The 21,245-nt window shown below is 43.5% G+C and overlaps 2 protein-coding genes across 2 annotated transcripts in view; one reads left to right on the forward strand and one right to left on the reverse strand.

The window, feature by feature from the left end:
• Nucleotides 1-239: 239 nt before the first annotated feature.
• CSUI_002897 (uncharacterized protein) lies at nucleotides 240-14,522 on the reverse strand. The gene is made up of 6 exons (XM_068063096.1): nucleotides 11,048-14,522; nucleotides 9,955-10,522; nucleotides 5,533-8,969; nucleotides 3,263-3,956; nucleotides 2,395-2,457; nucleotides 240-1,680 (listed from the first exon to the last, which is right to left on the reverse strand). Exons 1-6 carry the CDS (start codon nucleotides 14,458-14,460, stop codon nucleotides 1,573-1,575), a joined length of 8,283 nt encoding a protein of 2,760 aa, XP_067924927.1. The 5' UTR covers nucleotides 14,461-14,522; the 3' UTR covers nucleotides 240-1,572.
• A 1,196-nt stretch (nucleotides 14,523-15,718) lies between these two features.
• Nucleotides 15,719-21,245, forward strand: part of CSUI_002898 (uncharacterized protein) — an 8,736-nt gene continuing 3,209 nt past the window's right edge. Inside the window, exons 1-4 of the mRNA XM_068063097.1 lie at nucleotides 15,719-17,877; nucleotides 19,032-19,193; nucleotides 20,159-20,262; nucleotides 20,836-21,048. Of these exons, the coding sequence (XP_067924928.1) occupies nucleotides 16,538-17,877; nucleotides 19,032-19,193; nucleotides 20,159-20,262; nucleotides 20,836-21,048 (1,819 nt within the window). The 5' untranslated portion in view covers nucleotides 15,719-16,537. The remainder of the gene's footprint in view (nucleotides 17,878-19,031; nucleotides 19,194-20,158; nucleotides 20,263-20,835; nucleotides 21,049-21,245) is intronic.

Here is a 21,245-nt window from a genome sequence, read left to right on the forward strand (position 1 = left end):
GCCAGTGAGCTTGACTCCGAAGTACGGAGAAAAACACCAAGAAGTCGCTTTAGGACAAATGTATAGAGAGATGCTGAGGGCTCAGATGTTCTTTGTAGCTTTCATGTGTAGCTACATGTCTAGATCATTCGATGTCTATTACATCATATATGTGTGTATGGCCGTATCTAATTATTACCTACAGACATCCAGTCACATATATGGGACAAGGAGCACAGGGTAATTACAAGGGCAGTATGATCACCAACTAGTCCTCTGTGCCGCTGCTGCTTGTGTACATGAGGAGTGAGTGACTCGAACAAAGAGGAGAAAGATATGAAGGAGCACGATGAAGTTCTTTACTACGGAAAGTGGGAGCATCTTTGGCGAAGAGAGAAAGCAGGACAAGAAGAAAAGAGATTGTTTTTCTCTTATGAAAGGAGACACACGTGATACAGAAAGAGACAGAGACGCACGTGGCAGCATTCGAAGACACTTGGTTGGTCCTACCCATCCATACAACGGGTGATAGTAACGGTCGTAGATAGGAGAAGAAGAGACGTGGCGTTTCTTCCTGCCTTTCTTTCCCTTCATGATAAGAAGGGATAGCCTGCTAAGTCATACCGCACCTCATATGTCTCAGCCCCACGATCTCCAAATAAACTTCTCTCTCTATCAGCTCCGCCTTTACCCTAGGCAAGCGAGAAACAGAGGGAAATGAGGCACTCCTTCGTTCATTCATTCAGACAACATGGAGAATAGATGAGAAACCACCCTTAAGCCTGAAGGTGCCACCCGTAGCGTAGGAAAGAAGATGTGTAAGTAAGAAAGTCGCCAAGCATGCAAGGGTGATAGTAAGGATAGTGACAGAAGGCTTTATGACAAGGAGGTCTTTCTTTTGCCTGTGCTGCTGTTACACGGTGGAGGTTCTCGAGTGGCTACAGAAGAATTTAAAAACACGCCGACAAGTCGCGATGATCTGTTGAGGAAATCCATCCATCTATCAGGATTGCATTTTCAAAAGAGATCAACAAGAAAATGAAGATTCACACCTTTCTATATGCAGCCCAACAATGCAAGATGTTGTTTGATGCATGCTGATGATGATGATGATGCCATCTCAGGTGTACATACACTTCAGTCATTTGGCACTCCAAGGAAAAACCGAAACATACTAAAAATGGCTTCTCGCTACATACCACCTTTCCACCTCTCTCTCCCACACATCTATAGATCATCTACTCAAGAGTTTCTCTTCACTTCCGATCTTCTACTGTCTATCCTCAGCTGCTCTCTCTCTCCTTGCTTCTCCTCGTCAAAAAGATAAGGGCTACTCACTGCCTTTCTTCCCTCAGGAGGAGGTGTGTACCCGATTGATACGAAGAAGCAGAGAAACGACAAGAAGAAGAGATTCCAACAGAAGAAGAACGAGCCTTCGATCCTCTTCCCAAAGACTGATTAGGGGTGAAACACGAGGCGAACTTCAGAAAGAAAGACAGGAGGGAGAGCGAGACGAAGATTTTGAATGACCTCAGAGAGAACGGGGGAGTACGTAGAGAGTGGCTAAGGCACAACTCTTTGCTGTTTCGGCTTTTATGAGAGAAATTTCCATTCATCTCCTAAGCATTGAAGAAGTTTCTGAAGACTGCGAAATTTGTCTTTCAGCTGGATCGGACTGTACTTGCGAAGTGGAGAAAAAAACTGAGAACAAACCCAAGCAGAAAAACCATAGGGAGAGAGACAAAGCCAAGAAGATTTCACAGAGATAGATTAAAGATAGATAGATTAAAGATAGATAGATAGATTAAAGATAGATAGATAGATGACAAACAAGAGAGAAGTCCATCAATCAATCAGTCATGGATGAGAAAAGGAAAGGACACATACATAGATGGATGAGCCATGCATTCTGACAGGACTGATAGACAAGCAAATCATTCTCCTTCTTCAATAGTGGCATAGAGACAGAGGGATTACTGCGGAAGACAAATCCCCCCTCACAGTGTTAGTCATTTAGCAATCGATCTATCTATTCACGTCTACACCTACCTACCCACCTTCACACTCGAATAGTACGACTACTACTACTGCCGTGCTGCGTCTATACACCTTTACAAGGACAGGTGGACTCGGACCCACGAAATGTATAGATTCCACGCATAATACTCGAACTGTATACCTACCCGCACAACGTGCACATCTAAATATATGTACCTTCAACGCATGCAGCATATCGAAAGAATTTCTCTCCCTACCCGTCTCCACACGAACCTCTCTACATAAACAGGTATCTTATTCAATCACATTGCTTTAGCTCTCGTCAATCTCTCTATATACTAGACCCGGCATTTCCATGACCTCAGAGCAATTCATAGACAAAAGCAGACGGACACACTACCAGATCTTCTTCCTCACTTTAAAGATTTCGTTCCACCTCCCTACTCCGAACATATTCACGCCGGCTATGAGAAGTTGCTCCTGTTAAAAGAGAAACAAGAAAACGAAGAAGATGGTAAGAAAAGAAGAAGAAGAAAAAAGGACACAGATAGATGGATAGATAGATGTATCAAATCTGTTCGGAAATTGTCGTTGACCCATGCATGCACGCCCCGTGCAAAGATTCTCATAGAAAATAACCTCGTCTCTCTCTCTGTCTGTGTCTTTCTCTCTCGTATCTTCCCCCGAGCTAAAAAGAAGTGAGATATAGACATAGACAGAATCAAGTTTCTATGCATGCATGCATGCAGCTTTATTGACTCGTGGTGTATGTAGACAACTATCTCTACAGCTGGATCCATAGACGAGTTCTTTCTCATTCATACATACATCTACATAGGGCTACTATACACACACCTACACACGACAAGACGACAGTACCTCACCACATACATATACTACTCATAACCTTCACATCATATACACATCTACATGTATAGTTCTATCTATCTATCTATGTTGGCGTATATGCGTAGACAGAGATAGGAATGAAAGTGTAACAAAGTGTGTGTTTGAAGCCTCTCTTTTTGTCAACAGATCCTTCCATCCTTTCTTCATTCATTCATTCTTCTTGGAAAAAGACACCCTTCAAGACAAAAGTCTCCTTTTCTCTTTCTTGTTGTAGTACTCCTTCTTTGAACTAAGTGAGAGAGTCAGTCTATCCATCTGGCTATCTAGATTGTGCATGGCCTATCGCTCTAAAGAACCTCGTGACTTTCCCCTCTTCTTTTTCTTTCTGCGTTTCTCGAGTAAAGTTGAATGATCTTCTTTTTCTTTTGCTTCTTACATCGCTCGTTCTCCATTTTCTTTGAGATCTGCATGCGGCCCCTGCACCGGGGTGTCGATCATTAAGAACTTGTCGAGCTCTCTCCGGATTCCCAACCTTCCGTCGATACACTGCGTATCGATCTTTAGATGAGGGAGAGCCTGAATAGGACGAAGGACTAGTCTCAATAGCACTCTCATCCTTATTCTTCTTCTTTATCTGACGCTGTGAAGGAGATCGATTCTCAGGAGAAGTAGTCATTCTATGACGGACACTTTCTTCAGGCTCTCTTCCTTCTCCTTCAAGAATCTTCTCTTCTAAGCGTGACGAACGCCTTCTCCTCCTTCTGGCCGTCTCGCACTTGTCTTTCTCTTCTTCTTCGTCGACTCTAGTATCGTTGGCTTGGTCTTCTTCGTCTTCTCCGTCCGCAGGACCATTAGAGAACTTTATCAACTCAAGAGGGGGAGATGTATATGAAGGAGAAGATCTTAAGAATGAAAGACGTTCATCCTCTCCCTTGAGTGCTTTCTTCTTCTTTTCTTCTTCTTCTCCTCTTCTTCCTTTGCGACTCTCTCTCCCTCCTGGCGTGGTACGCTTGCCAGAAGGATGAAGTAAGCGCTGACGTTGTAAAGGAGTTTTCGAGGAGACAGGAGAAGAAGAAGAAGTCTTTTCGCTGCGGGGAGTGTTACGGCTCTCGGAGTCAGAAGAATCCCATCTGAAAGACAGACGAAAGAGTGAGAAAGAGAAGAGAGAAGAAAAAGAAAAGAAGTTCAAGTAGTCGAAGAAGAAAAGAGAGATGACGCAGAAGAGAAGCAGCGGAAGAAAAAGAAGAGAAAGAGAGGAGACGAAGAACGAAGAGAAACGAAGACATGTATGAGGGTGGTGAGAGTAGGGAGAGTCTGAAGTAAGTTATGATGGCAGGGCCTTTTGGAGCTACAGTACGTCATACGTTGTATATAGGGTATACACGTGAAGAAAACAAAAGGAAGTACATGGAGGTGCTTTAGAGAGAAAGCGATAAAGACAAAAGGAGACGAAAAGTACACATACACATCTAGAGTTATCTGAAAGAAGAGACAGATACCACACACACCTCCTCACATCTCTCTCTCTATATATGTATGTATATATATATATATGTATATGCGTATGCGTGCATCCACACATTCGTATCTTCTTCTGTCTGATGCATGCATGCTGAAGAGATCGAGGTTATGTGAGATATACATGCCGGGAATCGAACCATGGTCAAGGTGTCCACTGAGGAGAGAAACAGAAGACAGCGATAGATACCTCATCATACACCCGAGAGTAGACAGAAAGTGAATGGTTTGTCATCGAAGGGAGAAGAAAAAAGAAGGAAAAAAATCGAAAGGTTTCAAACCACTTCTTTCTTTCTTTCTTTCTTCCACACATCTCTCTTTCTCTCTGGTGTGCGATAGACAAGACATTCTCAAGGCTACTGCTGTAGGGAAAAGAGTCGCGTCATTACAGATCATAAGAAAACTCACTCGAAGAAGAGAAAGAAAGAGAAGAATGGAGTTGGGAAGGGAAGCTACCGTAGGTCATCGACGTACCTTACGGTCGACATAAAGAACATACTCCCTCTCTGTATGAGTGTGAATGTACCAGTATGTATGAAAATGCATACAAATGAATATGTCTGTATATACAAAGACGTATGAGTATGTATTCATGTATGTCCACAGTGCGGTGCCTCCTTGTTAGATAGATAGATCGATAGGCAAATCTTCTCTTCTCTATCTTCAACTGAGGAGAGGTCCTGTAGAAGTAGCGCCGATGAATATTCTAATATAGCGACGAAGTCTATGTATGTCTTTCACTGTGTGTGAAGACGGTGTGTAACGGACTTTCTACACCTTATAGAAACATGATATACATCTATGTTTATACATATCAAGTTCCTTTCGAGTCTGGAGATACATGTGACAAGGGCTGTCTATCTACGTAGAGAATAGGTACACTCTCAACGCACTCCTTTGCATAGAGAACCTCTATGTATTAACACAAAGGAGTATACCTACGGTACATCTATACATACATACACATGCACATATAGACACATATATATATAGAGAGACGATGAGAGAGCCAGGCGAAGAGGGGTGGGGGTGTTGAAGAGAGGGCATGCGATATACTCGCGGATGAAGAGAGTAAAGAGAAAGAGAGAAACGAGACATGAGAAGAGGAAAAAAACATCTATTCAGGAAAGAGAAAAAGAAAGAAGAAAAAGAGGAAGAGAGAAGAAGGGAAGAATAGAAGCAACCTACGTTTCACGTCTTTCATTCGGTTGCGGATCAAGAAGACTTCTTGGCTTCATCCGGGTGACATTCCCTCTTCCTTCTCGACTTCTCTTCGATCGTATCGCTTCAGCAGTGCTAGACGAGGGACCGCTTCTTCCTCTTTGCCCTGATGAAGGAGAAGCAGACGAAGAAGGAGCCACCCCAGGCAGATCTGTAGAAGCAGAAGAAGAGACCGCAGGCTCAGAGAGACGAGAAGATAAAGAAGGGAGAGAGGCATCTATCCTCTTTTCTTTACTAGAAGATCCACATCCTTTTGGCTGGGAGGTCTTCCCCCCTAGAATCTCACCTTCTCCTCCTGCAACCCATAGACGAGCTGCAAGAGCTAGGACGTCATCGTCGCCGAGATCTTCTTCATCCACGACCACATGAAACGTTTCTCTCTCTGACACTTCTTTATTCTCATATTCCCCGTCTTTCTCATGTTCTTCTTCTCCTCTTTGTTCTGGGTCTCCTTCTTCTTCTTCATCTTCTTCTTCTTTGTGTTGAGAATCCTGTCCTTGTTCTTCTTGATCTTCTTCGTGCAGCTCTTCTTCTTCTTCTCTCACTTCTTCTTCTTCCTTCCCCTCTTCGTATTCTCCTTCTTCTCGTCCCTCATTCTCTCCATCTGTGATTTTTCCTCGAGTGTCTCTTCCTTTCGAATCTTCTCCTTCTTCATTCCTTTCTCTCTCCTCTTCTGCTCTTTCTTCTTCTTTCTCTTCGCATTCGTCGGTTCTTTTGCTTCGCTTGAAGGCTTGACTCTCCGGAGAGGCTGCTGAGTCTTCTCTTGTTCTTCTCCTTCTTCTCCCCCTCGTTCTCTGTCTTTCTTTCTCGTCTTCTTTCCTCTGTCTATCTCCTAAGGCTTCTTCTTCTTTATCTTCTAGGTCATCACCAGTCGGAAAGTCTTGATTTGCACTCTCCTTACTCATTCTTTCCTCTTCTTCTCCTCCTCCTAAGGCCTGACTTTGAAAGATTTCGTTTTTCTCCTTGTTCCTCACATCCTCTTTCTGTCCTTTCTTTCCTGTCTCATTCTCGACTTTCTCCGTCTCCGTTTCTCTCTCTTCTTCCTCATTTTCTCTACTTAAATGGTGGAGATATTCTCCTGCTTGTTCCTCTGAAGACTTTCTTCCCTCCTCTTCTTCAATCCCTTTCTCTTCTTCTTCTCTTCTAACTTCTTCGCTCTCCGCCGTTTCTCCTATCTCGTTTGTCTTCTCTCTCTCCTCTCCTTCATCCATTCCATCTATCTTTCTTCTCTCTTTCCTTTCTTCTTCTTCGTCACTTCTTTCTCTTCCATCATCTTCTCTACCTTCTTCTCCCCCTTCATCCACCTGTCCGCAACTTCTTTTCCTGATTCTTCTCCTCTCTCGTTTTTTTTCTCCTTCTTCTTCTTCTCTTTCATCTTCTCCTACCCTTTCAGTTCTTCTTCCCTCCTCTTCCCTCGTAGGCAAGTTCAAAGAGCTCCAAACATGACCCGTCGCTTGTTCCTTTATACCCCCCCAGGCCCATATAGAAAGAAGAGCATTCTTCGCATCTCCTCCTCCCTCGACTTCTCTTGTTGCTGTTCTTCTTCTTCTCCTCTCTCCTGCTGCTCCTCCTCCTGCTGCCCCTGATGGAAAGAACGGTTGCTCTCCTTCTCTTTTTTCTCTTCGAAAAGAGGGGAAGTAGTCGTTGAAGCGAGGAAGGGAGCGTAGAAAGAAGTTCTGCGGCTTCTCTTCAACTTTCTCTTGATCTTTCTTTGAAGGAGCAGGACAAGAAGAAATCTTGGGATCCTCACGCGATGGGTCGCCGTCATCTTCAAACATAAATAAATCTTGATACGAGGCAGATAATGAAAAGAAATCTCCTTCTTCTTCTTCCTGTCTTTCGGTTCTTCCTCTTCTACTTGCACCCCCATCGGAGATGAGACGTGAGCTTTCTACCTCTTTTTCTTCTTCTTTCTCTTCTTGGAGGAGAGTGTCGATGTTTCCTGGATTGCATGCAGTGGCTCTCTCAGTTCTAGGAAACATACCTTGTGGAACGTGCTGTTTCTCTATCTCTCCTTTCTTTTGGCGTTCTCTACTTGAGTCTATTTCCTTCTGTCTATCATTATCGACCATTCTTATCTCTACGTTCTCGACACTAGGGGGTATCCTCCTGGCTTCTGCAGGCCTGGTGATCTTTAACATAAACACATCTTCTTCTTCTTCTCCTTCTTTCTCTTGATCTGGTAGTCTATATAAGTTATCTTCCTTATGAAAAGATATAGATAGAGAAGCTGGTGTCTTCTGTACTTCCTGGCCTCCTATCGTCTTCCTCTTCTCATCCTCTCTCAGTCTCTTATTATGGCTGGTATTCTCCTTCTCCCTCTCTTCTCCCTGTTCTTCTCCCCCTTCTTCTATAAGCCCTGCCTTCTGAGCTAGTAGAGTCCACAGGAAACGCCTATGTTTCAACCGCTTTAAGCGACGAAGACTTTCAATCTTCTGGGATTGTCTATGTTCCTCAGCTTCTCTTCGTATATACAGACTTCTTCGGACTATCGCAGGATGAGGAGATACACGAGATGATACAGAAGAACAAGAAGGAGAAGAAGAAGAAGAACAAGGTTTGACTAACGAAGGAGTTGCGGCGGTGACAGAATAAGGAGAGATAGAGGAAGAAGAGAAAGAAGAGGGAGAGGAAGAAGAGGAAGAAGGAGAAGGAGATCGTTTCTCTTGTGTTTTATCCCTGTCACTCCCTATCTCCTCAGAGCCCATTGCAGAATCCTCACATAGTCGATGAAGAGTAGAGAGAAGCTTCTCTTCAAGATGAACACGGCGATCTAGATCTTCGATCTCTTCCCCTACCAACTGACTTAGTTCCTCTATATATGAAGACGTATGGTTGTCTATATGCATATCAGATCCAAGAAGAAGAGAAGAAGAAGAAGAAAAAAGGTCTTTCTCTCTTGAAAGAGAGGCTGTTGAAGACGAGATGAATCGACTACTTGCCTCGTATGGAGTCGGAGAGGAGGAGGTCTTTCTTGATAGCAACCTCTTTAGCTCACGTTCTTCTCTCTCCTTGGGTTCACTTCCATACGCCACAGATGCAGTTACCTCCGGGCTAACAAGATTCAGAGAGAAAGATGAAGAAGGTGGCGAGGTAGAAGAAGAAGAGGAAGAGAAAGAAAAAGAAGAAGAGAACGTCCTCTTGTTCTCCCCTCTGTCGTTTGGACTGAGTTCACAGGGCCCCTTAGGATCTCCTGAGGGAGAAGAAGTTGGAAGAGATGACGAAGAAGAGGAAGAAGAACAAACGAGACAAGGAGTTGAATGCGATGGAGAAGAGAAAGACGATGACGCCGAGGCAGTAGAGGCAGATGATAAGGAGAGACTTGTATCACTTCGAATGATAGGAAGCTCTTCTGAATCTGCCGAAGTCTTCGGTAGATCCTGGTAAGCTTGAAATCTGTCGACCTACAAGCGGTTTAACAAGAAAAGGAAAAAGAAAAAGAATGAAGGCAAAGGAACCGCAAGTATACACAGACTCTGATAGTCGAGTCGCGTGCACAGGAATGAGAAAGAAAAAAAGAAGAAAGGAAGAGTGAGAAGGAAAGTAAGAAAGAAAGACAAAGTGAGACAGAAACGAAGAGAAACGAAAGGAAGATTTTAGAAAGAGAGAGAAAAAGAGGAAGAAAGAAGGTCAGCGATAGCTAATGGCCGAGTAGAGAAAGACCTGTCGGCGAATACCTCAAGTCACAGTAGATACATATTCATATAGAGAGATGTCTACATAGACAAACATAGTTCTGCATTGCGCAGTCATAGAGCCTTGGAGTAGCTAGATAGGGGTCTAGTTCTTATATCTAGCTAAATCAACAAGTGTCAACTCATCACTCTCCTCTCACGCAGGCATATATATATATATGTATATGTATATAGTTAGACAGATAGATGGATAGATAGATAGATACCCAGGACCCCCCGCTCTATGAGATTTTTATACACGTAGAAGTAGAGACAACGGAGGAGCCACGGGGTGTACAGACACCTGAATCGGACTCAAGGTGGAGTCGTCTGCACTGACAGAAAGAAAAAAGTAGGTGTGAGTATTGAGAAACGGCCCACTAACGCAAGGTTTCTCCATTAGATCGTCTCGAGAGACAGAACAAATATCTCTCATGCATGCAAAAGAAAAGAAGAGAGAAGAGTAGAGATTACTCCTTTGTATGTACACCCCGTCTACACTCTTCAAGCCAGTCAGCACATGAGCATAATATGAGGGACAACAATACTTTCTCTCCTCTCTATACATTTCTGTAGACCGCTGCAGACACATATGATAAAGGAGATAGATGAATGAAGACAGAGCAGCCGATCATTTATCTACAGATAGACAAGACCAGATGTATACCATCGTGGGGAGCTTAAGGAGTGTATGTACACCAAGACACCAACGCACCTGAGAGAAAGAGAAGAAGAGAGGAAAAGAACGAAATGCCTGAGAAAGCGTTTTGGATAGTTCCTGCAACTCTTCAACGGAATGTCTCCTCAACATCTCTATTCTCTTCTGTCTCTCATCGTAGACCCATAACGTCCTTTCTTCTCTCCTTCTGAGACCCCCTTCTACTTCTTCTTCTTCTTGTTCTTCTCTCCGAGCTTCTCTTGAATCTCCTTGCCTCTGACTATCGCTTTTCTCCTCATCTCTGTCCTTCTCTTTCTCTCTCTCCAAACCGTTCTTCTTCTTTTTCTTTTCTTCTTTTCCTTCTTCTTCGTCTTCTTCTTTGGTTGTCTCAGCCTTGTCTCCGTCGCAGGAAAATGTTACCTGCTTCTGCATGTGTAAAGATTCGTTCTTTCTTTGTGTATCTATGTTCTCTCCGTCATCCTCATCGCCCTCTCCATCTACTCCTTCTGACGGTAGACGAATATCCTTCGTCGCCTCTCTCGCTTGTACACCCGTGGAAGAAGAAGAAGAAAAAGAAGGGGAAGATGAAAAGGAAGAAGAAGTAGTTTCAGATAGAAGGCTCCTCCTAGAAGAGAAAAAGGAATGAATGAAGGAAAGGGAGAAAGACTTCATGTTTGTCTACGGTAGAAGAACGTAAATCATCTTCTTCTCGTTGAACGTGAGAAGTACCTTTGCAGCTACAAGAAACACGAGGTGTACTTACACAGGAAGAGACGCTGAAGATGTATAGAGATATGTATGAAGAACTCTCTTAGACAGAAAGAAGGAAAGAAATTAGACCTTCTCACATCCAGCAGACATTATGATCTCTCCTTGTCTCAGCTGCACTCCAAAGTCGAACCTAGAGGCACACCTAGATCTCTATCTATGTCGAGGGAGAAGCGCTACCGCCTATGATGACATGCAGTTAGAGACAGAGAGAGAGACAAAAAGAGAGACATCTGCATGTGAATGTATGTGGATATAAGAACATAGCGGCCGTGTGTAGGTGGACGTATGTGTATGAAGAGGCCTTTCTATCAAACAAATAGGATGACTGGCTTACAACCTTCCTTGCCTCCAAACCTCTTCCTTCTCAACGGCAACTTACTGAGAATCTTTGGAGAAGACAGCTTTGTGTAAGTGCTTCAGGCTTCTCATAAGACGGCCTAATCTCCAGACGACTCTATCCGGGAAAAGAAGGAACTCTTCTTCTTGTTCTTCTATCTCTTTCGTCTTCTCCTCTTCTTCTGGGACATCTGTATTCTTCTTCTTTCTTTTCTTCTGCCTCATCTCTTTCTCTCCATCACTCTGAATCTTCTTCTGTGTCGCTTCACTTGATCGACTCCTACCACTGCCACTCCTATCCTTTTCTTCCTCTCCCTCATTCATTCTCTTTTTCATCCTCTCATTAGCATCGTCTTCTTCTGCTTCTTCCTCTTCTCTCCTATTCCTCTTCTCTCGCCTCTCGATACAGTCAAGGTCTTCCTTCGCGAGCTTCACTCCCCCCAGAGACAACACTCCAGGAGAAACACAAGCAGCAACACCTTCCTCGTCGCTCCCACCATCCGCCTCTTGCTTAACAGAAAGAAGTCTGTGAATCTCTTTCATAGTCGAGGTAGACGTAGAAGACGAGAAAGAAGAGAAGAACTTCCTTGTTCTCTTCTCTCCGTTCTTCACTCTCCTTCTCATCGCCATAAAAGACGCAAGAGACCTGAGAGTTTGCATGCGTGTAATGATAGACCAGTATGAAGAATTGAAATGCCGGAGCTTCTTCTGACTTTCCTCGTGTGTTAGGAGGTGCTTCATCTCCTTCTTCGTCTCTCTCTTTCCATTCTCTGTATTCATGGAAGTAGCTAGGTCTGTAGGAGAACTCCTTGCTATGATAGAAGGAGCATGGCTACCATCTATAGAGATATTTAAATGATCTTCGGTATCTACGCGCACAGCTTTAAGACATGTCGTCGTTGTAGTAATAGTAGTAGTGGAGATGAGAGCTTCAATCGACCCAACTTCTTTTCTCATCTCTCCTTCATTCTTTTCCTTCTCTCTTGCAACATCCCCAGAACAACTCGTTCTTTCTTCTTCCTCTTTCGTCTCTTCTTCTCCTCCTCCCCCTCTACTCGGACAGCTGTCTTTCTTCTCTTCTTGAGAATCTCCTTTCGTCTCTCTGTCAAGGAACTCATCGCTCCGGACGTTCTCCGCACTTTCTCTCTCTCTTGTCTCTGGCTGGAAAGAAGGACGTGTAGAGGAAGACATAGAAGCTTCGAGGAGATAAGAGATAAACCGTTCCATTGCATGCGCGAGTCCTAAGCAAGCGACCTTAAGAGTACAGAGATGAAACAGAAGATATTGCCGATCTTGAAGAGAAACTCCCATATGTATACATTCACGGAGAAGAAGCGGAAGATTCTCTTCTTCTCCTGAAAGGTCCGTAACTTCTCCGGTATGAAGATCTTGAGTGGTATTTCTCCTAGGAAGAAGAAGTCGACCGCTCTGGCCTTCTATAGAAGAACTAGATATGTCTCTCACTTCACTGCTTTTATGCGGAATGGAGTCGTTCAAGTTCTTTTCTTGATCGTTAAGAGAAGAAATATGTGCTATACCGGTTTCTTCTTCTTCTCCTCTCTCTCTTCTTCTTCTTTCTTCATCTGTCTTCAGGCTATTCTTCTCTATCTTCTTCTTCTCCTCCTGATCCCTCTGGAAGTTGCCTATGTCTAATCTCTCTTCGCTATCTTTTGAAATAACGTTCATTTCTTCGCTCTTCTCTTCTCCTCTATCTCCACCAAGATGACTTAAACGTGAGGAAATGCCTCCTTCTCTCACTTCTTTTTCTCTCTCTTCTTCTTCTGCTGGTCTTCGAGACGGGCGCAGGGTGTCGCGATGTGTAGATCTACGACAGCCTCTTCTTGCCTCCGAAGAAGAGCCGCATCTCTTTTCAAGACTGAAAGGACCAGAAGAAGAGAAAGGAAAGAGAGAGAAGAAGGTAGAAGTTCTAAGTGCGAGGGTGTCTTGACTGTGGAATAGACTCATCCAAAGAGATGTATAGAGGCTATGCCTACAAGGACAGAGACAAGATGAAGAAAGAAGAAGAGAAGACTTTGAAGCACAAGGAAAGCTCGATGAGAGAAAAGTAGAAGAGGTACAGGAGGAGAGAAGGAGATTTTGAGAGGGGAAGGGGGGTGAGAACAAGGAAGAAGTAGAGAAAGGTGGGGTATCAAGAGAGAGAAGAAGAAGAAGAATCTGTTTGAAGCTGTCGAGCACTTCATAGCTCTCTCGTTCTTTCTCCTTCAGACATCTGACAAAGCTTCGAAAAGAGAGAGGATGCGAAGGAGAAAGAAGATCTCCTTCACATACCGAGCCACCGACGGTCTCTACGTTAGAGAGATGAGACAAAGACGACGAAGAAGAGAACGCGACTTGATCTCGAGAATGCCATCTATTATCCTTGTGTCTTTCTTCAGTAGAAGGAGACCACTCTGTCTTGTCTTTCGTTCTCTTTTCTTGATCGAGAGAAAGATCTTTGAATAGATCCCCACCTTGATCACGACTGATAGACGTCCCTTCTATCTTTCTGTTGTAAACGCTGTCTGCACATGCTTCTCTGCCTCCTCCACTTAGAGGACCTTTACGGAACGGCTTTAAGAAGAGCTCGAGAGCCTTCAACTCTCCAGAGATGATAGACCTACTCAGGGGTAAAACAAGAGAAGGAAGAAGAAGAGATTGCAAGGAATGAAGAAAAAGGGCAAAGAGATCTTCACCCTCATGGGGATGGGCTCGAGATGACACGCACAGACAAGGACACGTGTGTAGGAGACCTACACTAGATCGCAAGGAATCGCGAAAAAGAAGAAAAGAAGAAGAAGAAGAGAAAGAAGAAGATGCAGAGGTGACATTTGACTGTCTTTTCTTGTGTTTTTTCTTACGTTCTTCTTCTTTCTCTTGTTCTCCGTGGAGGTTTTCTTTCCTCCCCTCTAGACAACAGTTTGAAGCATCATGACGAGCAGGGGAGATAGAATTCACAGCTTCCGATTCTCTGGAAATGTCTCTTCTTCTTCTTTTGTTCTTCTTCTCTTCATCTTCACTAGCCTTGTTGTCTCCTTCCTTTCTTTCTTTTCCATTCTCTAGAGGTTGTCCTTCTTCTTCTTCTCCTCTTTCCTTTTCTCCCTGAGTGCCCTTCTTCGCCTCAGGTGTATTACCAGAACTTTTTCTTCTTCTCCTATTCTCTTCATTTCTATCTCTCAAATATGAAGGAGATTCAGAAGAGATCTCTCCCTCTTCGTCTCTATTCCTTGTGTCTCTCGTAGGAAAAGATTCGATTGAAGGGTCTCGAGAGGTCTTCTTCTGGCTTTTTATCCTTTCTTTCTCTTCATTGTGGTGTAAGGAAAAGAAGTCCAGGAGAGATGGAGAGGTAGGAGATGAAGGAAGATCTGAGAGGAGAAGACACTCGAGAAAGAAACAGTACAGTTTCTGAAGAAAAGAGAGAGAGAAGCGATCGAAAGAAAAGGAAGGAGGAAGATCCATCGTTCCATAGAATGAAGAAAGGAAAGATTCTCTTCTTCTTCTTCTCCTTCTTCAGTTTCTTCTTCCTCTTCCTGCAAAGACCTCGGTTGTGACGATGAGCATCTTTTTCTTTCTTGTGGTTCTCTTCTCCCTTGCTTAGAGATACAGGAAAGAACGTTCTCTCTTCACATTGTCTCTCAGGTGTACATACAGAGATATTCTGAAAGGCTTCTCCAAAATAAGAAACTGAGGAATGAGCTAACGAAAAGAAAGTTAAGCTCCCTATGCATGCCAAAAGCTTCTCGGTAGAAGAGCATGAAGGTGTATATACACCATTATTATCATAGTGACAGATACCGCTCTGGACCTTGTACAGAGATAGATATAGACTTCAGAAAGCAGAAAGAGACAAAGACGATGAGCTCTCTTTGCTATCAGAAACAAAGAGCTAAGGACTTATGAGCTTCAGTTCTTAACCTGACCAGACAGTCATGCCTAGAGCCGGTTGAAGAAAGCACACACGAGGGGAGAAGAAGAGAGACAGAAGAAAGAAGGGACAAAGAGAGAAGAACGAAGGAAGAAAGAAAGAAGACAAGTGCTTTGAAATAGGAGAGAGAAAAGAGAAAAGACCATAGAAGAATGAGACGTTACAAGAAGTACGGAGAAGGAACCGCTTGGGTGGACGTTGAAGAACAAGGAGAATATGTGTGCGTTTTCTTGAGGTGTACATACACCCGAGGAAGCGATCGCAGATGACAAGCAGGCACTCCAGATAGCAGAATCGGAGAGAAGAGAGAAAACCACCGCGTTAAATTCGCTCCTTTTGACAAGAGATCATGAACTCCCTCTGTGTGTGTTAACCTCACTCGAAGAAGAAAAGGGAAAGAATCGGACGAGAGCGATAGAGCACATCGAAAGGACGAGATGACGAGCGACAACGAGAGAGATAGAAAGAGAAGCGCCTCTTCCTCGCATTCTCTTCCAAGTGATCTAAGAAGGAAATCTTGAAGAGAAAAGAACCTTAATCCTTCTTTTTTCTTCTTGACGTCTCTTTGTGAAATTTTGAGTTCTACATGCAAGGGAGAAAACAGCTACGAGCTTGGGACTCCATCTAGCACTACTCCTCATCGAACATCTTTCCCTACCCCCGCCCTTTCTGTTACTTCTTCTTTTCATTCTTCGTTTCATAGAGAGAAGTCCTGTCCTTTTCTCCCTTTGAGAAGAGTTTGTACAGGTCTTCTTGTCGAGGAAGTTCTTCTCTCTATCCCCTAGCATCCTCGTCGCACATACTAGCTCCCATAAGAGAGATAGCAGCTCTTCACTCTTCTTCTCCCTTTTGTTCCACCCGCTGTTGTCCAGCTATTTCTTTAACATGTGCTTGCATGCGTTTTTGTTCTTAACAGAAGTGACATGTCGTGCATGAGTCTTCTTTCTCTTACACACATCCAGCCACGTTCGATCGATTCTTCTCCTTCCCCTATAGACAGACACCTCCTCGGAGGTACAATCCGAGAGAGGAAGTTTCTTGCAGATAAAAGGAATCCTGCTCAACACATAGATAGAGAGAGACAGAAGAAACAGTCTCTTGTTGACTTTCTATGGACAAGATAAAGAAAAGAAATGATGGAGGGGTGGCGAAGCTCACTTTCCTAACTTAGAGAGACAGGCCATTCGTTCATGAGTTTTCCCCGTCTATCAGACTTCTTCCCTTTATAGAGATGGTGTTACAATGAAAGATTTCTCTTCTTTTCTTTCTTCTCTTCAGTTCATCCTTGATAATGTAAATGCATACCTTATTCTCGTTGTCCCTTCTCTTTCCTCATCTAGCCTCCCTACTCTCCTGGCGTTACATCTACGTACTTCTCTCCGTCTTACACTGCCTTCTCGCTCTCTTTCTTTCTCTCTCTTGCACTTCCCTTCAAGCCTTCTTCTCTCTTTCTCTTGTATTTTCCTTTCAAACCTTCCTCTCGAGTAGGTTATCTCTCAGTTCCCTCGCGTTCATGAAGTCTCTTTTCTTCTTATCTTCATTTCTCTCTTCCTCTCTTTCTCTATCTCCCCAAAGATAGAGAGATAAATAGAAAGACAGAGAGAGAGAAAGATGTCGGCAGTACCAGCAGCTTCTTCTTCTCCTCCTCGCCGTCTACCGAGGACGGCTTTGGGAGCCCCTCGTCTCACTAGGCTCACTCGCGTCAATCCCCCCTTCTTGCAAGGGCAGACCATCTCAAGGCGAAAAGAAGTCAATCCTTCCCCTGTTCCTTCACATCTCTCTTCTTCGTCTTCTATCTCTTCTTCCTCTTCTTCTATTTGTCCTTGCTGTTGTATTGAGCGTTCTCTTGTCTCTTCCTTTTCTTCTTCTCCCTCATTATCGTTATCATCTCTCTGCATCTCTCCCCATACATTCTTTCTTTCTTCTGCTTCATTCTCTTGTCTTTCTTCTCCTCCTCACACTCCTGTTTCTCCTAGTTCTTTCAGCTCTTCTCCCTCTTCAGCCTCTCTCCTTCTCTCTTCTTCTTTCGTCCCTTCTGCAGTGTGTTCTTCTTCCCGAATCTCAACGCCACCTCGATCTCTGCCTTCTCCTATCCTCTATCGGAGTTTTGTTCCACCTCTTTCTTCTTCTTCTTCTCATCTTCGTCGTGAAAGCTCTTCTTCTCAGTCACTCTTTCTCTCTTTCTCTCCGGATATTTCTTCTCTCACGAGTTCACGAGGAATCTTTCCCTGTCTCCCTCGCAAGAAAAGTGATTTCTCTCTTCTCTCTAAACCGCCCAAATTTCTTTTTCATCTTTCTCCACCTATACAGTCCTCATCCCGTCGATGTCTTTCTTCTTCATCTTCTTGCGTCACTTCTTTTTCTTCTTTCTCTCTTGTTTCTCCTCTCTCTTTTTCTCATTCTTCCTCTCCCATCTTTCCCAGTCCTTCTGTTCTCCCCCCAGGTCCAGCATCACACCGTAACTTTCCTTCAACGCCTTCTTCACATCTCTTTGATTCGTCTCTTCCTCTCAATCTTCCTCTTCTCCAAGCCTCTCAGAGTCACCTTTCTCTCTCTTCTTCCTCTTCTCTCTTCTTCTCTTCTCCATGGGGTCTGTCGCCCCGTTGCTTCTCCTCTCGGCCAGGTGCCACAAAGATGAAGTGGTACTTTCAGAAGAAGTATATTCGCCGAGTTCCCTCTGATTACTTCCGCTATCCAGCGATCTCTCGTATCACTCGACAGAAGATTGACTGGCTGTATAGACACCCGAGATCAGGGTATGAAGGAGCGGATCTGTATGGACCAAATACAATCGAAGTGACGAATTTGCCTATGGGAAAGACACCTGAATATCTCCAAGAAAGGCTCTGGAGATACTTTGGAAAGTTCGGCATTGTCGAAAGAGTTAGGGTTCTTCCTCATGAACTCGATCCCTATCAAACCAATGGAACAGCCTTCGTCTCTTTCAGAAGGTAAGACACACATCGCCGGCGCTCCCTCCCTCTCTCTCTCTCTATATGTATATATATATGTCCATACATAGATACGTATATACATCTATCTATCTCTATATATATAAATGTGCAGGTAGATAGATGTATGTGACGTGTGTCTCAGGAAGCGGTGGGAATGTCTATGTATCTGCGAGGATATAAATCGCTCTATGTTCATGTATATCTAGTATATCTACTTAAAATATGTATACGTGTGTATCTAGCTAGACGTCTGTTGAGAGGTAGGCTACGAGTGACTTTCGTCAGTGGCTCTGAGTTGCGATAGGAAGAGAGGCAAAGTATCACAGTTTCTCCTTTGGTCCCATTCCCTAGACAAGACTCTCTCTCTCTCTTCCTATAAGTATATATGTATCTACCTTTGTCTATCGCATATACAGAGGAGGGGTGGTGTGAGGCGTGTAGCCGCATTATTCGTGAGTGATGTGTGTCTCTTTCTTCTTCTTGTCCTTCGTCGGCTCTTTCCGATTCGAGAAGGATCGGATTCAAGACTGATAAAATAGCATAAGGAATCGATACACGAATACACGGTCAAGCGCTTTCATTAGACCTACTGTTATATCTATACACGTATGTCGGGTATGTATAGATATAGAGATGTATGTATAGATATAGATAGAGAGGTAGCCTCACGATCTATCTATCTGTCTCTCTATTTGCCTGCCTCTCATGCGTGGATGACCTATACATACGTGTAAACAATTCAGTCTCTCCAAATCTTCGCTCCCACAGCAACGTATCCAAAGAAGAAGAAGAGAATGAATCTTCATAGAGTGGAGAATGACTCCATCTTCCGTCGATTTATACTGCTCTCATGACTGCTACATGTACCCTCCTCATTCTCTGAGAATCTCTCCAGACACAACATCTTAGAGATACACATAATGGTATACTTATAAAATCTCTATGTCCATGAGTGTATGGACACCATCTACTACTATGTATCCACCGAGTGAACGTATATACAGCGTAGCATGTAGCCTGAAGGTTTATGCAGCTCGTAATGTATCTTCTTTTCTTTCTTCCGTTTCTTCGTTTTTGATTTACTCTTTTTGCTTTCCCTCATTTTTTCTTTCTTTCTTTCTTTCTTTCTATCCTGTTCCTTTGTTTTCTAGTCGCTTGGCTTCACTGCGAGCAGTTCGTTTGCCTGTCCATTTGCCTGCCTCTTTACACAACCGAATCCTAAGGCTAAGACACCTCGGCACCGACAAGACGAGTGACTCTTTCTTCTATTTCAAACGTCAACAAGCGAATCAAAATGTCCTCTTCATTGCTCAGTAAGGACGGCACACATGCTCTCCTCGGGTCTCTTCTCCCTCCCCCGGCAAATTCTACTCACGAACCACTATCTCTGTTGATATATCTATCTTAGCCTATCTACCTTCAGTCTGTCTATCAACCTTTACTCTGTCTACCTCTGTATCTTCAATCTGGTATTTCTTACATGTATGTGGCGTGTATATATATATATATATATACACGTATACATACATGAAGACATATATACATGGTGCATACGTGTGTATACACGCCTTTAGTCATTCAAGTGTGTCTAGTACACGTGACGGTGTTGTTGTCTTCGTGTTTCTTTCTTTCTTTCTTTTCTTTCTTTCTTCTATTCTCTTGCACTAACTCACCTGCGTCTTCTCCTGTCCCCCTGCCTATCTTTCTTCACTTTTTTCATAGAAATTCCCCGTGACGAAAGAGAAGAAAGGGAGAGAGGAGAGATAGAAGAGATAGTGTTGTAGACAGAAGAGAGAGTGTAAACAAGGCTGGACTGCTGCGGAATTCCGGGTGTCTATTCTCAGTCTCATCTCGATTCTTATGAAGCAGGAGTCCATGTATATCAACTATTTCCGTACATCTAAATATATATGTATGTATTCGTGTATAAGGTGAAGGGATTGAAGTTTGGAGTAGAGTAGACACGGATAGGAGAGAGGAGACACTTGAGACAAAGAGAGAGAAAGAAAATTCTCTGGATTTACCTCAATGTTGCACGTCTGTGTTTCGTCTCTCCGTTTTGTTTCGGGTGTATGTACACCTCAGAAAGGTCTGTTGTTTGTTTGTTGTTCTTGATTCCGAGTTCTTCCCCCGGTTTCTCAATGGCTCCCTTTCTTCCCCGATTTTTTCTTAGTTTCTGAGAAAGTGTTCTTCTTCACTGCCAAGGGAGAGAAGAGAAATGAGTATATTTTTGTTTCGGTTTCTTTTCTTTCTTTCTCTCTTTTTCTTTCTTCCAAAGACAGCTTTACGCCTATCTCGAGCAGCGAGGTGCACTCCCTGTTCCCGTGGCTCTACGTCTTCTTTTTGAACGGAGCTATCCGAAGCTTGCGTGGAGACAGGCAGGTAAGAAACGAAAGAAAAGACAAGCAGAAAGAAAGAAGAAAACGAAGAAGCGAAGGGAGAAACGTAACTGGAGAGAGTGGGAGAGAGGAAAAGGGAGAGAGGAAGAGAGAGAAAGAAAAGATTGAGATAATGTATGCACTTGAGAAAGATAAAGACGTTTCTTCTTCTTCTGAGGAGTTTCTAGAGATTTTCCGTTCTTTAAATGGCACATAGATCTTCCTGTGGAAGAGCCACAGAATCTTTTGAAGTCATTTGGTGTCTGTACAGAATTTTTAGTCTTCGCTTGCATGTGATCGAAAATTCTCTCAGGGGACATTCTGGCGCGATTCTTTGAGATCCATCTGGAGTCATAAAACACTGACTACCCTGTGACGACGACCAAATATATAGATAGATAGATTAAAGATAGATAGATAGATAGAGCATAGCTGGATAGATCTCTTCTTGTTTTGGTAGGAGAGTAGGTCGTTGGTCTACTTCTTCTACATGCGTTTTCCCAACAGGTGTCTCTTCTCTTTTTCTTTTTCTGTCTATTGATCTTTCTTGGTCTCTCTTTCGCTTCTTTTCTCTCAGGCTACAGTATACGAGCTACATGTGGAGATTGGTTTCGATTCTTCTCCCGTGAACCTTTCAATGAGATGTTTTTTCTCATGAAAAGAACGTCTTCACCTTTCTCAGATAAAGAAGAAGAAGATCATGAAGACGGAGGAAGAAGAAGAGGAGAGAGAGAAAGGCCTCGAGCTCTTTCTCATTCTTCATGTTCTTCAAACGCGTCAGATCTCTCGGGTGAGTTCGGCAACATCGAAGCCTATCTGTGGGGAGATCTCGAAGGAAGAACAAGTGAAGAATAGGAAAGAGATAGATTCGGAAGGAGAGAGAAAAGAAAGAAGGAAGACAGACGGAGATAAGGTAGAAGGAATGGCGGGAAGAGTGATAGGAAGAAACTGTTCACTAGCACAAAACAGAGTCGGAGAGTTCAAGGG

This window comes from Cystoisospora suis (assembly GCF_002600585.1).
Source record: "Cystoisospora suis strain Wien I chromosome Unknown contig_1232, whole genome shotgun sequence".
Lineage (NCBI taxonomy): Eukaryota > Apicomplexa > Conoidasida > Eucoccidiorida > Sarcocystidae > Cystoisospora > Cystoisospora suis.

What these genes read in the sequence shown, in the direction of transcription:
- CSUI_002897 (XM_068063096.1), bottom strand. Translation starts at nt 14,460, where the DNA reads ATGGATCTTCCTCCTTCCTTTTCTTTCGATCGCTTCTCTCTCTCTTTT. An exon ending in TCTTCTTCTCTTTCTCTCAG is followed by an intron (nt 8,970 to 9,954) that starts GTGCGTTGGTGT and finishes AACCGCTTGTAG; the next exon opens with GTCGACAGATTTCAAGCTTA. An exon ending in GAAAATGGAGAACGAGCGAT is followed by an intron (nt 2,458 to 3,262) that starts GTAAGAAGCAAA and finishes CTCTTTTAACAG; the next exon opens with GAGCAACTTCTCATAGCCGG.